The sequence below is a fragment of the Octodon degus genome, unplaced genomic scaffold (assembly GCF_000260255.1).
Source record: "Octodon degus isolate 3935 unplaced genomic scaffold, OctDeg1.0 scaffold00154, whole genome shotgun sequence".
In the NCBI taxonomy this organism is placed as follows: domain Eukaryota; kingdom Metazoa; phylum Chordata; class Mammalia; order Rodentia; family Octodontidae; genus Octodon; species Octodon degus.
Genome location: NW_004524730.1, coordinates 4,283,493 through 4,300,690, shown reverse-complemented (window position 1 = coordinate 4,300,690; position 17,198 = coordinate 4,283,493). Strand labels below are relative to the sequence as shown.

General features: G+C 39.9%; 1 protein-coding gene across 4 annotated transcripts in view; it reads right to left on the bottom strand.

Annotated features, from left to right (window-relative positions):
* The window catches only part of Khdrbs3 (KH RNA binding domain containing, signal transduction associated 3), a 210,274-nt gene that overhangs the window by 85,016 nt on the left and 108,060 nt on the right, over positions 1-17,198 (bottom strand). For all 4 annotated transcript variants that reach the window (XR_002818323.1, XR_002818325.1, XR_002818324.1 and 1 more), the window contains exons 5-6: positions 7,868-8,007; positions 1,392-1,587 (exon numbers count right to left, since the gene is read on the bottom strand). Coding sequence is in view for 1 of the 4 variants with exons in the window: in XM_004642492.2 (XP_004642549.1) it covers positions 1,392-1,587; positions 7,868-8,007 (336 nt within the window). In the remaining 3 variants the exon portion in view is untranslated. The remainder of the gene's footprint in view (positions 1-1,391; positions 1,588-7,867; positions 8,008-17,198) is intronic.

Genomic DNA, 17,198 nt, shown 5'->3' with positions numbered 1-17,198 from the left:
GTATTGTTCGAGATAAAATAAAGAGACTTCAAGAAGATCTTATTAAGAGGAGAAGAGAGCTATTTAAAAACCCTTTCTGGAGCACATGGAATGGAGTAATACCCTACCTTCTCCCTCTATTGGGACCCTTGATTGGACTATTAATACTTTTATCAATAGGACCCTGTATTTTCAATAGGCTGATGACTTTCGTTAAACAACAATTGGATGTGACCTTGATGAAGCCTATTCAGGTTCATTATCACAGCCTTGACATGGCTGAAAGGGAAAACTGTGCTGGACTACAACCAGCTTATGATGATGAAGGTCCGGAGACCTCTTAGTTCTCCCACCCTTGGTGAGATGGTCAGGCTAGCCAGAGGACGGGTAATGAGGGGCATGCACAAGACACCACTCGCTGCCTAAGACAGTAACAGGACCTTCTGCCGTCCTGGTCTCCTATGACGGGTAAGGTTTGAGTCGGGTCTGTGTAGAGGACACCTTGACCTAAGACAGGCACTGGCCCCTCAAGGGAATCAGCCGTCTATAGAAGCCATATTTTACATACATATATAAAAGTAAAGGGGGACCTGTGGGAGGCTCAATAACTCCAGGCCTCCAGTCCTATTGCAAGGGGGTTTCTGGGTTCCTCTTCCCCTACCTCTGCTGAGCTAAGCTCCTAATTCTTCTCACCCCGCCTATTTCCCATAAGTCTCCTGCTATGCCCCAGAGGTGGGACTTCTTGTCATAGCCCGGTTGCCTAGTTACTCAAGCCTTTTACACACCGACGTCATTTCCCTATGCCTCCACTATATATACCCAGAGTTTCCTTTGAATAAACAAGACTTGATCAGAATCCTGTCTTGTCTTCATTTCTCACATCTCCTATCCTTTGTCCCCTCCTCAACTCCCCGCTCCTCTCCCAGGTGACCTTCGTTGACTGATTCTCTGGTTTGGGACAGAAAATAGTTGTTGGTAAAATTTATACTTAGGGGCACAGCTTAAAAGGAAACACTAAAGAATGAGACCACCTTCATATATGTGATAAGCATTTCTCAACAACGGGATTACTCAGAAGGGAGTATGAAAGAATGTCACACTGAGCTTCTGCAAGAGCCAACAGCTTGTCTCCCTGCCCGGTCTTGCACTTCCCCATCAAATTCCTCTGTACCACATATTTCAGCGATTTGATAGAAGAACCATTTTTATATGGTCCTGTCATTTTTAGTACCTTGTTGAAAGTGGTCCTGCTATTTTTGGTACTATTTAGCATTCAATTAATATTGTAAAATAAAGGCAGAATATTCGAGGACTTAAGTGAGGCTCATTGAGTGCTCAGCTGTGACATCCAGTGCTATATCTGAACTGGGACATTCTGACCACCACAACTGTCACATGGCATCTTCACTTACATATTCTCCATATGTCTCCTGTGTTGGGGGTGGTGGTGGAGGTCTGTACCCAGTAGGGGGGACACCTCTTGCTCTTGGAGTGAGAAGGCCTCTTCCCCGACTCACTGCCCCTCGGGTTGAAAGGACTCCTCTGGTTGTTGGTGTGCCTCGTGGAACCCCAACTCCAACTGGCCGGGCTGTAACTGTTCCTCTTCCCCTGTGAATACAAAGTTCACACCATCAATATTTATCATAGTTTCTGCAGTCCTATTTTTCACAGAAATCTATAGTTCATGCAAATTAAGGTTCCATAGTTTTTTTATAAAAAGGAAGTGAGGGAACTAAATATGAAGTTAGAATCAAAGCAAGTAAGAAACAGATCTACCAAAGCACAATACTATAACACCAAGAAAGCTGAGACTCAATCTCTGGCTCACAGACAGGGTAGGAAGCTACGACATCTGGGAAAACTACACGTCCTGAAGACTTGCATGCTGTCCTGATAGGATCAAACCCAGTAGCACTTCAACACTGTGAAGCGGGTCTATCCTTGCTTATCTGTGGACAAGGAAGCTGAGGGTGACAGAGACTTGAAAAGACATGACTGGCAAACACATGGGCTAAGACAGTGTCCACAGTTACACTAGACAGAACACACATTCAACTCTTGAGGAGACAGATGGGAGGAAACACTCTTGGGTGTCCAAAGCATTGAATGCAGATCACCACAGGAAGACTCAAATATGGTGAGAAGATACGGTGAGAAAAACATCAAATAAAAGGCACACTGACTACAGCAGATGCCACTAGCTATTTGTGTTTCTCCCCTAATTCCCCATGGGGTCTCTTGACTAGCAGAGGAGTGAGAGAGGAACACCATGAAAATCCGAAGCAGCGATATTCATGTGAATATTCTCACAAAGCCAACTCTGTGCAAATTCAGTCACATAAACAGCAAGAACTGCCACCTATGAAAGAATATTCCAAACTGTCAACATTTGACCAGCAGGCATCTATAGAATGTGCTGTTGTGTTATATTACCCACCAAGCGATGCCCCATATGCTACAGACCATGTAGACAGGGCCTTTACGACTCACAAGACATCAAGACACACTAATGAAAAAGTAAACAAAGTAAGTTTAGTTTGGTAAATGCTAGTAAGCAACCCAGGACCAGATGTTGAGAGCGGCTTCTGGATTTGAGGACAGCTACGTCGGGGGATGATCAGCAAAGGCTTCTTTAGCCAGTAGTCTGTGTGGACTGAGAATGCAGTGAGGAGCAAGGAGAGATGGAAAGTGGAAGGAGGTGCAGGCAGCAAGGGGAGGAAGTGCTGGTCTCCCATGCAAACCATCAAACTTGGGCTTGCTTACAGCATCAAGAGAAACTACAAAAGGATCTAAAGCGAGAAAATAAAATTTAATTTTAAATGCTCATTGTACTTATGCATGAAAATTAGAACACAGTAGATAACATGATAAAGAATGGCAGAAGTAGCAGAGCACAGTGGCAGAAGCCTGTAGTCCCAGAACTTGGGAGGCTGAGGCAAGAGGATAGTTATGAGTTCAAGACCAACCTGGTCTACAAAGTGAGCTCAAGGTCAACATGAACTTTCTGTGGTGATGTAAATTAACCCTATTTCAAAATCATACACACACACACACACACACACACACACACACACACACAAAGGCAGGAGTAATTAAGGAAATACAGTTGAGTATTTTTTATTTTATTGAGAAACAGCAATGGGACAGTTTCAAAACCGATTAGTAGGACAGTTTCAATAATTAATACATTGCATATTGAGAGCGGCTTCTGGATTTGAGGACAGCTACATCAGGTGATGATCAGCAAAGGCTTCTTTAGCCAGTAGTCTGTGTGGACTGCGAATGCAGTGAGGAGCAAGGAGAGATGGAAAGTGGAAGGAGGTGCAGGCAGCAAGGGGAGGACAGTGCTTAGTGGTTATTCATAGTACAAGATGCAGACATGGCATCCTGTCCAAACATTATTAATACAAATCTTTCTTCTCATTGAATTAAGAGAAAATAAATGTATATCTATCTTAACCATTTTGTATATACAGACACAAAATGTCTTTCATTTGTATCACCTTTTTTTGTTTAGTTTCATCAGAGATGGATATTCCCTTGCCATTTAAATATTGTAGGTGCATGAATTCAGCAAAATAATCCAATATAGTCCAGAATAGTAATGGGTTATCTGTAGGACTGGCAATGTCAAAAGTTGTTGACTTGAGCCTTTTACAGCTCAGCATATTAATATGGCTTTACTTTTTATATTTTGTTTTTATACTTTTCTGATGGATGGTTAAGACCAAGATAAAGCAAGGCCTATATAACAAGAAATTTAACTTTTGTATCTGCCAGGGTCAGTCAAATCCCCTCAGGATTTACCCTGAAACCCTGTACTGCAGTTTGGAGATCCTTTGTCAGTGTCAGCCATGTGGATGAGTCACAGCCATTGTCTGACCAATTTGCTCTCTATGAAAACCTGAGAGAATGTTTTGTCTCCATGTGCCTCTTGAAATTATACCAAAAAGCTACTGTGATAAAATCAGCATGGTATTGGCAACAAAATAGACTTGAGGATCAATGAATAGATTAGAAGATGCAGAAGCCTCTACAAACACACTCAGCCACCTTGTCTTTGACAAAGGGGTCAAACACACTTACTGGAAGAAAGATAGATGCTTTAACAAACTGTGCTAGAAAAACTGGCTCTCTATATGCCGAAAACTAAAACTTGACCCAGGTCTATCACCATGCACTAAGCTAAAGTCAAAATGGATTAAAGATCTAAACATTAAAACAGAAACACTCAATCTCCTGGAAGAGAAAGTAGGAGGAACTCTTGAAGACATAGGGGTAGGCAAAGAGTTCATGAATAAAAATCAAATTACACTAATAATACTTGAAAGAATTAACAACTGGGACCACCTCTTATTGAGAAGTTTTGCATGTCAAAAGAAATTACCAACAAAGTGAAAAGACAACCCACAAATTTCAAAAATATCTTAACTAATAAGCACTCAGGCAAAAGTCTGCTCTCTAGAATTTAAAAAGAACTAAAAAACATTAGCACCCCAAAATTTAAAGACCCAATCTAGAAATGGGCATCCAAGATAAACATACACTTCTCAGAGGTTGAAATTAAAGAAGTGAATAAATATATGAAAAAAAATGTTCTACGAAACTAGCCATTCGTGAAATGCAAATTAAAACAGCAATGAGAATACCATTTCACCCCAGAAAGAATGGCTATCATAAAGAAATCACCCAACGACAAATCTTGGAGAGGCTGTGGGTAAAAAGGAACTCTTCTCCACTGCTGTTGGGAATGTAGACTGGTGCAACCATTATGGAAAATCAGTGTGGAGACTCCTTAAGAAACTAGGACTGGAAATCCCATTCAAGCCAGCTATTCCCCTACTGGAAATTTTCCCAGAGGAACTGAGGCATATTTTTGAGGCAAAATCAAAATGACTTATTGAGTCAGTGGCTAAAGGGAATGCCACTGAAAATCTTATTACATTACATATGACCAACATATGACTGTCCACTGGAACATTTTCAATGCTTTGGTACTAAGAAGTTCTAGGCATCACTGAGTGAGTGTACTCGTTCCTCTTACCCCTCCTTCTTCTCCTCTTCTTATCTTTTTCTTTGTATTATTACTGGTTTCAGACAGTAATAGATGCTAAATTTTGCACTCATTTTTTTCAGCATGACCCTTAGGAAACTCTAAGCATAACGTAAGTATAACATGAAGACAACTCCACTAACTCTACAGAATTTTGTAACCAGTACTTTTTTTGTTTACTAGTTATTAGTAAAAAAAATTCCCTTGGGATTTTTATAATTTTGTATTCTAATTTCTACATCAATTTATTTTTATTACCTTATCTGGATAGACTACATTGTTCTTACAAGGTGCCACATGTGATTTTATATGAGCAAAAGCAGTAAATAAATGTCTTTTCATCACAGCTTGTACAAAAATGTCACCATGTACCATTATAAAAATATAATGAAAGTTTTGGAATAAAAAGTTCTATGGAAGGGGAAAAGAGGGAAGAAAAAAATTCTTCAAGATGAAAAAACACCTGTCAGGGATACGGCTCATCAGCACAGTGCCTGCTGGGCAAGCGCGAGGTCCTGAGTTCAATTCCCAGTACCAAAAAAAGATGAGAAACACAAGGCAAGGATCAAATAGAGGAAATATTTTGGATTTTGGAACCAGACTGCCTGGATTCCTCCTGGCTGTGTGATCTCAGACAGGCAGTTTACCTCTCTGATCATGCTTCCCTCATCTGTAACAGGTAATAACGAAGCAGTGCTTGCCTTAAAGGACTGCTAGGAAGTAACCTAGTTAACATCTTTCAAGTGCTTTAAAGTGCGCTGTGCCAACAGTAAGTGCTTTGTCTCTGCTAAAATAACCTTCAGGTTATGTTGTAAAATAGAATTTAAACAGGTGAGAGGAGCAGAGAGCAAAAGAAGAACCAGCTACAGATCGAAGAAACTACATGAACAAAGGCCCAGAAGGGTGCAAGTACAAACTTTATACTGCAAAGTTCCTGCTTGGGGTTGGCCAGATACACAGGAAACACAGGCATCTGAACAAAGATCAAACTGGAGCAAAAGTAAAAAATTTGAATTAGGAAAAATACAGAAGGGTTTTGAATGCTTTTTTTAGGAATATGAACTTTATACTGTAGAAACAAGAAATTATGGTATTTGGGACCAAGGAAGCCACAAGCAAATAGAGGAAGGAAGGAGACCGCACTCAGCAGTGCACAGCAGGGCGCGCCTGTAATCCCAGGACTCAGGAGGCTGAGGCAGGGCTGTGAGGCTAAGCCTGGGCTACAGAGTGCGATGGGGAAGGAGTGAGAAGGGGAAGGTGGGGCGTGGAGAGGAGGAGGACGGGAGGGCACGGGGAGCGGCGTGTGCCCAGCACACCCAGGGGCTCCTAGCGCAAGAACTGCCTGTGATTCCAAGTAAACACACGGTGACTGCGGGGCACCTTTAACCTCGGCGCCAGACTAGCTATCACTCTGTGACTATTACTCTGTGAAATCCAGAGTCTGAAATGAGAACTTAGAAAATAATCTTATCAAAGAATATTGAGCACTGAGACAACGAGACAAGTGTAAGTGGTGAGCTACGCAAATGCTGTAATCAAGAGGAACAAATTAGTGTGGGCAGACAGAGGAGTGTCTCTGGATGTTCCACGATAATGTTCCTCTTCAGATCTTAACATTAGGTAAAAAACTAACAACTAAATTAGAAATTATCATTAGTAAAACCAGCAGCTGAGATGTGGGGCACACACTGTCCCCTGAGCCAGGGCCTTGGGTGTGCTGGACCTTACCCCCTACCCGAGGGAGGTTCATTCTGTGCATTTGCAGAAACAGACAAGAGGGACTGAATCTAGTCTTAAGCGAAACAGTAACATTTGGTTCATTTATATTATAGGTATATGCGTATAAAATAAGAATCACAACATATATAATTTTGTATATGAAACATTTAGGAGTAAGGTTATACATATCACTAAAGTGTTTATATATACGGTACACGGGTGTATCTACCTACCTGACTAAACACATGACTGTCTTTATACTGTCCTGAATCTCTTAGTGACAGGGACACATTCTGAGGACTTAGTCCTTAGGAGATCTGTGGCAGCACAACGCTGCCGTAGCCACCGCAGCACTAGGCTGCGCCTACCTACTTACGTCCCTGTCTGTCAGTTCACATCACTGCAAGGGAAAGAATGAGGGTAGCAAAGTGTCAGCTCCGGAACCTGTGCTTACCCACCCGCATGCACTTGCTGTACCCTTTGGGGACAAGAGCTGAAGACACAAGTCTGAGTTCTTATCACAAGGAAGTGGACACAGGAGATTCATCACGGGCGGGCGGCGTTAGTAGGAGCACCTTGCCTAGGAACGCGCCCTGTGTTCTCTATGCGTGTCCCAACCTAAGATGGCAATGTAGGGGTAAGACATGTTCGGGAAATTTCAAAAGTATTTTAGAATATACTATCGTGTGTGTGGTACAGATTGGGAAAACATATGAGCTCCTGTCATGTGAGGATAAAACTAACATAACAAATGTAGTAGGCCAAATGGTATCAAGTCAGGCGCCATTAGGCTGTCCTAATTCAGATAACCTCTCCAGGTCCCTGGGGTTGGGACAGCATGGTAAGGCCTGGCTTAGTATTATTTGGTCCATGTTAAAGCATTCAGATAGTAAAGCTGGAAGAAGAGTTGGTCTCAAGCCACCAGTTAATAATTGGTACAAGTGATATTTAAGCCTAGGACTATCTGCCTCCAAAAGAAATGTCTTCAGAGTGACCCCACAGTGCAGAACGCAGGCCTTAGATGTCTCAATGCCGCTGTTTTTAGCTACAAATATGAGAATCACGAAAGCTCTTGCTATAGTGCATTAACCTATAAAAAAAATGAGCAGCACCTACCTGGTTATTGCTGGGGTTGGCACACCCCTTGTACGCAAGGTGGGCTTCCCTCGAACTACTGGAACATCTGCATTTTCTGATCCGCCATTCAAGTATGTTAATTCCTGGAGCTGTGCTTGCCTGATCTCATCATTATAGTCCTACACAGAAAAAAGGAGATATATTTGCCTCATAATTAAAAATACAAAAACATTCGGAATAAAAAAAGCAAACAATTACGTTTTTAAAAGGAAGGTTTAGGAAGACAGCTGAGTTCAAAAAAATAAAATATGACTTCATTAAAATGAAAATATATTAATAAATGTTTATTAAAAAGGGGATAAGAGAAAACCACATTTTCCCCAAGCTAAAATTTTCTTTAGTCAACTATCATTCCTCTGGTGTCCAGAGAAAACATTTATAATAAAATTTTAAAATACTATAGAGGCATTATTATCGTCTCCCAGTCAATTGCACTAGCATGCATTGAGCCTCTACAGTGAGACCAGGAGAAGCAAGAGTGAATCAGCTACAGGCCTCGGAGCCAAGGAACTCAGTGTAGCCAGAAAGGATACAGGCACAACATGACACTTTACTGAAAGGAAAAAAAAAAAAAAAAAAAAAAGCCAGCAAAAAACTCATGTACTCATTCTTCTCATTTCTATTTTGATATTGCACCAGCTATAAAATTCAACATTTACAATCTCATGCATAATCTTATTCCAGAAAACATATACCTCCCTTTTTATCTTATGGTAATAACCAAATATTCAGCCCAGAAATTAAGATAAGAGTCACCTTTGATTTTTTCCTCTTCCTTACCATCTTCAACTCTATTGACACAGAATATGTACCATCTCATGGTTTATTTATTTATTTTGTATTTGTTACAAGGTCTTGCTACGCAGCTTGGACTCGTGATCCTCCTGCTTTCAGCCTGCCCAGCACTGGGATTACAGGTGTGCGCTACCATACCCAGACTCAGTTGCTGGCTGAGCGTGCCCGGGGGTGGGGCTGGTGTGGCATGTGGTGCGGGATCAAACCCTGGTCCCTGCACTTGCTTAAGCAGGCACTTAGTCCCCTGAGCTATCTCGCCAGCCCTTATGATTGATTTCATAAAAAATCAAAGTTAAGGTCCAAACAATGGAAACAGGAAGGTTATCAAGCTCAGCTATCAGAAGCAAGAATAAGTTCTCTACAAGAAATGTCATCTAAGGCTGTGTGAGACCTCACTGTCAGACAACCAAGCGATCCACACGGAAAAGAAAACATTTGCAAAGCTAAGCGATATTAAATTCAGGAAATCCAAAGACATGCTCTATGGCAGAATATAACAAGATTTCCCTCAGGGATGGACTGAAACGGAAAGAGAAAGCAGAAGCCAGATCATTGGAGGCCTTCAGTTACCCTAAAGATAACTTCAAATGTTTGGACATCAGGATGCTGAGAAGCCAGCGAAGCTTTCAGTCCTTGCACACATTTTGTTCTGGGAAGATCCTTTTTGTAATAGTGAAAATAGAAAACTTAAGATTCAACAGAGAGATCAATAAAATATATCTTTCAAACAAGGACTCATGCATTCAAATGCACACAGATTACTTCTAAGGACAGAATATAAGCTAAGTAATTTATAAACCCCAATAATTTCAAAGGATTGAAATTATTTAAAGCAATACAGCCTGACAATAGAGTACGAATTAGAAATTCAGAAATATGTAGATATAAGTGAACATAATTAAAACAACCATTAGAACAAAACAAATCACAAGGAAAATTACAGAATACCCTGAGGTAAATGAAAATGAAAAAAAAAAAATCAAAACATGCAGGGGACATCTATAGCAATAATTACAGGGAATTTTTTAAATGTTTATTTTATTTTAATTAATTTTATTTATTTATTGCAGTACCGGGCATTGAACTCAGGACCCTATGCTTGCCAAGCAAGTGCTTATTCTACTGTGCTATCTCCCTGGGCCCTAAAGGTTTATATTTAAAAATAAAAAACTATATAATAAGCGAACTTGTCCTCTTTAAAGATAGAAAGTAAACCAAATATACTTAATTGAAAAAACAACAAAACTTATAGCAGAAATAAATGAAATAGTAAACCAAAAACAAAATAATAAAATCAACATTTGGTTTGTATACAAGATTAACAAATTGATAAACTATTACCTAGCTAAACTAAGTAGAAGAGAAGACTTCATCAGGAGCTAGAATGGGGCTCTCATGTGGAGTTTAAATAAATAAAAGACTGCAGTGGGATACAGTGAAAAATTTTATGCCAAGAAGGCTGAAAATGTAAAGGATGTGGTTAACTGACTTAAATACAAAATCTGAACAGAAAACAACAAAATAAGGAATGTACCTTTGCTGTCTGCCCCTCCTCTATGATAATCTTATCATCAGCAATCATGTTTCTTGCACAATAAGCCCTCTGGAGAGGTAACCCAGTGGTTGCTAACAGGGTTACTGCTGGAGGCGGAGACGTGGCTGCCGGAAGTACACAGGCCTGCCTAGAGCTGGCGCACCAGCGCGGGCTCCAACTGGGAGGGAGGCTCTGGAGCCGACCCAATTGCGACCATTAAACGAGCAAGCCCACAGAACAAAGGCTCATTGAAAACCTGATGAATTCAGTAGGAAGGAACATTTCCTAACACATTTCCAGAGGCCAGTATTGGCCTGATACGACAATATCACAGGGTAAGAGAAAACAAAGAAAGAAACAAACAAAATCTAAACATCTGTTTATCAACACGAATGTTAAAGTGGCAAATTATTAGGAAGTCGAATGTAGGAATAAAATATATAAAGGAACCAAGCAGAAATTACCCCAGACTAAGTCTGGGCGTGGTGGTGTAGGTCTGTAATCCCAGTGCTGGGGAGGCTGAAACAGGAGGATCACTACAAGTCTGAGCAGCATAGTGAGACCTTGTACCAAATATGTAAAATAAAATAAAAAAATTTACTAGAACTGAAAAATTGATTTAACATAGAAAATCAATTAATACAGCTGGAAGTGGTGGCTCAGACCTGTAATCTCAGCACTTGCGAGGTTGACACACCAGGACTGTCACAAATTTGAGGCCAGCCTGGGCTATGTAGTGAATTCAAGGCCAACCTGGACTACATAGTGAGACCCTGTCTCAAAAAATCAACCAGTCAATCAATCATCAACCAATCAATCAATCAATAATTCAATGTAATAGCATAAAAAATGAAACAAAGGGAAAAACACATAATTATTTCAATAGGCACAAAATAAATTTTTCATGGAACAATGCAACAAAATTCACAGATTTAGTTTCAAAAAGACTAAAAGTGTCATCCTATTTTGTGGATTTTTTTTTTTCTTTTTTTTTTTTGTACCAAAAATTGAATTTAGGGCCTTGTGCTTGTCAGGCAGACACTTGTGTTACGGAACTCCATCCCCAGCCCTAAAAGTGTCGTCTAAAAGTCAGAAATGAGCCAAGGGTATGCGCTGTACTTCAGGTGTAGCCAGGATAACTACATAACAAAAAGAAATAAATAGCATACAAGTTAAAAAAGAAGAACTAAAACAATCTCTTTAAATACAGCATAAAGTTGTATACTGAATATATTAAGCAATCTACAGACAAAAATAGAGCTAAGGACTGAGAGCAAAGCTACAGAATAAAAACGTCAACCTAAAAAAACTGTGTTTCTTTACAACAGAAATGGACAATTCAAAGAAAGGGAGTTTAAAACAATAATTATATCTATAGTAGTGTAAAAACAGGAATAAATTAAGAAGATAAAAGCAAAATTTGTACAGTAAAACTGAAATTTTTGGACTGAAACACAAGTAGTAGCTGGATATGTTGGTGCATGCCTATAATTTCAGCTATTTGGAGGCTGAGGCAAAAGGATCCTGAGTTTGAAAGCAGGCTGGACAACACAGGAAACCTGTCACAAGGGGGCAGAAGACTTACAAAATACATCACAAAGTTGGGGCATAAAAATGAGAAGAGATAGTATTCATTACAGTTTTTTTTTTTAAAAAAGGCAGTGTTAACATTCATATTTAATGAAACAAACAAGTCCTAATTCTGTAAGAGTCACTAAAAAACCACTACTAGCAGTAGGTAGCACTTCTGGCAATGGGCTTCGAGGAATCCACGCCAGCAGGATGAAGCCTGAGCGAGAACAGCACAGCCCTGGCAGGGCACGGAGCACCACCCACCTGCAGGGAGAGGCAGGGCCTGTCTGAAGGCAGAAAGTGAGAATTTTAAGAGAGAAAAACCAAATATGTTTGGATGTGAATGGATGGTTCAGAGGAGAGTTTACTGAACAATAATTTACAATGAAAAAGCTGAAAAAATTTAATAAATGTATACGAACAAATTTCTTAATTTTTAAAAGTAGAATGCAAAAAATGACTTCAAACTTAGAAGATATCACAGAATTAAAAGAAAAGAACACCAATGAAAAGGAAGTCGAAATCCAAACTTGCAAAGTAGGAGGAAGCGAAAGCAAATGATAAATAGAAGTCATTACGATTAGTAGGGAAATCTTACTAACAGGAATCTATATATTGCTATAAATATTGTAAGGTTCATTCCTTTGGTGTGAAAAAGAAGTGGGATAAAGTAAAGAAATCCATTATTACTCAGTGCAGAGGGCTGCCAAAGAGAAGCAAGAAACCTGAGCGAGGAGGCCAGCAAAGAATTGATTGGGCTGGGCTGGTGCTGGGCTTCACATGGACAGTACGGCGTCCCACAGGCGCTGACTGGGCAGGCTTGGTGCATGTGAAAAATGAAGGAGGAAGTTGGCAGTTAACTGACCTCTTCCGGGAAGAAGACAGAAGTCAGGGTACGAGCGGCTCCACGTGGTGCTGTGACCCCTGCCCCACAGTCACTCACTGCCGAGGTGACCCGGCAGGCCGCCGCATGGTGCAGACGCATCAAAACAGACTCTTCCTCTCACGTATTTGAGATGCTCGGACCTCAAGAGTCACCTGAACCTTTCTGGTATCAGCTCATCTTCTCCATAATAAGCATTCTAATATGTTTCCAATCACTTTACTAAAAATGTGGTAAGATTAATAAAGGATTTGTAAAGTACATTATAAAGAAAATGTGCCAGATAAATGTTAAATACTTGCCCCACTGAAAATTGTTAGGAAGCATGGCACTCAGTCATGCCTACTTACAAGTAGATTCATAGGGGAAAAAAATCACATTGGAGGCTCTAGCTGAAAACAGCATAAAATTTTCATTAGGAGAAAGCCTTGCTCTAATTAAGATGATGTCATCATAACTGTGTCATGAAAACTAAAATGAAAGACCATTTAAAATATTATCTTTGAAGAACTACATTAAAATAGACAAACAGTAATAGAAAAACATAAGCTTTGAGTCATTGGTATCTGAGGTTAAGTCTGAATTTAATCAAGTGAACTCATCCGTTACGTCATTTATGATAATTTAAAAAATATATGTGGCCACTCCTTCTAATGTTGGATGAACACTGCTGATAATCACTGTGGTCACATTTTCATGTTCTTAGAAAGGAAAAAAAGGGAAAGGGAGATGGAGATGGTAAAGCAAGAGGAGTGAAAGGGCCTACAAAATAATTAAGATGTCACACGTACCAAGTCCCCACAAAGAGTGTGAAATTATGTACTACACACACGTACTAAGAAAAATGTCAATGACCAAAAAAAGAGATAATGCTTTTAAGTCAGTAGAAAATTCAAATCAATGGCAGGTCAGATAGCTTACTGGATTAAAGTGCCTACGTAGGCAGGTGCAGGGACCAGGGTTCAATCCCCAGTGTGCCCTGCTGGTCCCACCCACGGGGTGTGCTGAGCTGTCAAGTGAGACTGGGCCTGGTGGTGTATGCCTGTAATCCCAGCACTTGGAGGCTGAAAACAGGAGGATTGCTACAAGTCTGATCTGTGTAGTGAGACCCTGTACTAAATACATTCTTTTAGAAAAAGAAAATTTAAATCAGATGATCATGATTTAAGACAACATTTTTATAAACTATGACATTAAGAATAATGACTGGAATTCTAACTACCTATATGCATGCAACATTTTCCTACCCAGAGAATTCTATTTAAATATATGTTAACCAGAATGGGAAAAGGGCTTTAAACGAAATCATTAAAAGGAACTTATTGAAATTCAATGGCTTCTTTGCTGGGAATTACTCTTCAGATATATTTACCAAGATATGTCAATATTTATATTCCAGGTTAATCGTGAGATCACTGTTTACACTATAATCTATAAGAAATAACCTTAATGTTTATCATTGAAGGACTGACTAGATAAATTCTGGAATGTAAGTATAATATTATGAAGGTATTAAAACAACCAAGCAAAACTTTTCCTATTTTCATATGGGCAAAGATGCAAAACACACTATAAATAAAAAAGTAATAAGAGGACTTGGTACTTTTGGATAAGGAAGGAGCTTAACAAAACTTCTCTATAAAGAACAACACTATAGTATTTCACAAAAGTATACAAACCATTTCAGTAGTGTTGAAACTGACTGAATGTGCACAATAAATTGAAAACACAAAAATTTTACCTATTGAAACAATTCTGAACAGAAGCAAGGCAAAGCAAGTAGGCTGGGGACGCAGCTCAGCAGCACAGGTGCCTGCCTGGCAAGCAAAGGTCCTGAGTTCAATCCCCAGTACCAAAAATAAATAAATAATTAAATAATAAATATGAAAGGTAAGAGACTAGCAGGAGACAGCAAGGCACGTCTAACATTTCAGCTACGCAAGAGACTGATGCAGGAAAATCAGAAGTTCAAGTCCAGTGTGGGCAACGTAGCAAATTACAGCTCTCAAAAATAAAAAAGAAAGGAGAGGAAAGAAAAGGGTAATGGGAAAAGGAAAGCAGAGGAGAGGAGGCATCTCTAGCATTGTTCCCTGGGGATGTCACCTCCTCTCTTTCTAGCACAGTGGTTACCTTAGCTTTCCCAAGAAACCGGAGAGTGACAAAAATCCAAAGCTTTGCCTACTGTAGGAGGAAACTCAGCTACTTTGGAATAAACTGTGAAAAACCCCAAGACCAGGAAAGCAGTTAGTGATAGTACCTATTTCATAGCAAAGGAATAGAGAAGACAGGCAAATCAGCAAGCTTGATAGTACCACCTTGATGAAGCAGAGAAGAGAAATGAAACAGGCAGGAAATCAGCCCTGGAGCCCTGACAGGCTATCCAGTCCCTGCCCAACAGCGGGTCTGTGTGCCTGCAGAGGAGGGACCAAGAAGCCAGGCAGAAAATGGCGAGCAGCACTGCAGCGCATGAAGAGACACTGCAAGACGCCCCCTGCAGTGCAGCTGCATCCGGGCACAGGAATGTGAGCACACCTCTGACAGCCCTGGGCTGACCACTGTACAGTGAACACCACGCTCCAATCTGATAGGCTGAAACATAGAAGCTGAAAGGAAACGTACTAGGAGGGACATTCACACCTGTAAAGTATGAGGGCACAGACTACATGACAAAGGAAATGGAAACAAAACAACAGCCTCCTGAGGATTTCGATTCGCTAGCACACACCATCTCACACAAAGAATTTTCAAGGACAACAAACAAGCAGCACCCAAAGAAACAGGAACATGTGACGCATGCTCAGAGAACAAAAGCAACAGGTAACAGAAGGCATCCTGGAAAGGGTCCAGATTTTGACCTTACAAAAGAGATGGGGAAAACATTCAACAATTCACGGACAGTTCACTAAAGGAGTTCAACAGCAGGTTTGAGATGGCAGAGAATTAACAAAAGGGTCAATTAAAATGACGCAGCCTGAGGAACACAGAGAAAAAAAGATGAATGAGCCTGAGACCTATGTGACACCTAGAGGTGTTCCAACATACCCGCAATGGGCATCCAGGGCAGACAAGGTGGAGAGAAAGGCAGAAAAACTTAGGAAATGAGGATTAGAAACTTCCCACCCTGAAGGAAAAACCCAGAGCTGCACAAATCTCAGCCAACAAACAGGATAAACAAACACACCATAATCAAATTATTAAAAAACAAAGACAAAGAAGGTCTGAAGAGCAAAATGGGAAAAGCAGTAGATCGTATAAAAGTCCAGCAAGATGATTAAATACTTTCTTCCCAAGCAACAGGCCAGAAGGCAGCGACCGGTGCATCTAAAGAGCTGGCGGAGGAGGGTTTTGCTCAGCTGAGAATTACATAACTTTCTCCACAGTGCAGGTGAAATAAAAGTCAATCCCATAAAAATAAAACACAACATTTTGCTAGCACATCTAGGTTACATGGAAGATAGAAGTTATTCAGGCTAAAAAACACAATCCTCAGATTTAGGAGTATGTGGTACACACCCCATGAAGAAAATTTTCCACTAAAAGCAGAAAATGTGTAGGCTGATATAAGAGTACACCATAATGATGATCAACCATAAGCCAAGTCCCTCATGATTGCTCAGATGCAAAAATCAATCAACCATACCCAGCAACAGATAAAGAAGCCTACTATTCTGTCCGAGTACGAAGCGAATTTGGCTTCACATATCTGCAATACACTGTGATTAGTAGAATGAAGGCAAAAATAAAAAGACTACATGATCATCTCAATGAGCATTTAGCAAAGTTCAAGACGCATGTTTACCCCATTTAGTCATGGTGAAACCTCTCAACAACTAGGAATAGGAGCATTTCTTCACCATGACACATGGTGGCAAAAAATCTGACAGTTAACAGTAAAAGGCTTTCACCAGCAACACTGCAATAAAGGTTCTAGTCAGTGTAGGGTAGGAGAGGACAGGGGTCGGGGTGGGATGGGAGATAGCGAGAGGATGGAGGAAGGATGATTAATGATAGCCACACTGGAAAGGAAGGAGTAAAACTGTCTTTACTAATAGATAACATGATTCTACATGTCATGGAATCCTACTAATTCCACTTATGTGAATTTTACTTAATCATTCTTACGCTTGCTTCTATTAAAATACAATGTACTAAAACTAATAAAAATATTCATAAGGTCACGGGATAAAAAACCAGTGTAAAAATCATTTGCATTATTATACTTTAGCAACCAATTGAAAACTGAAGTGGAAAACAATTCCATCCATAAAAACATCAAGTTAGGCCTATTTAGAAATAAATTTTATGCAATAAATACCAATCAGGCTAATATCCTAAAATGGCAGAATATGCTGAGAGATATTAAAAAACTATGGTACAAAATAAAGTATTTCATATTCATGGCTAGAAGGCTCAAAGAAAAGCTAAAAGTTAAATACAAATGGATCTATAGATTTTTTAAAAATTATTTATTTATTCATTCATTCATTTATTTGATACAGGGTCTCACTATGCAGTTTAGACTCTAG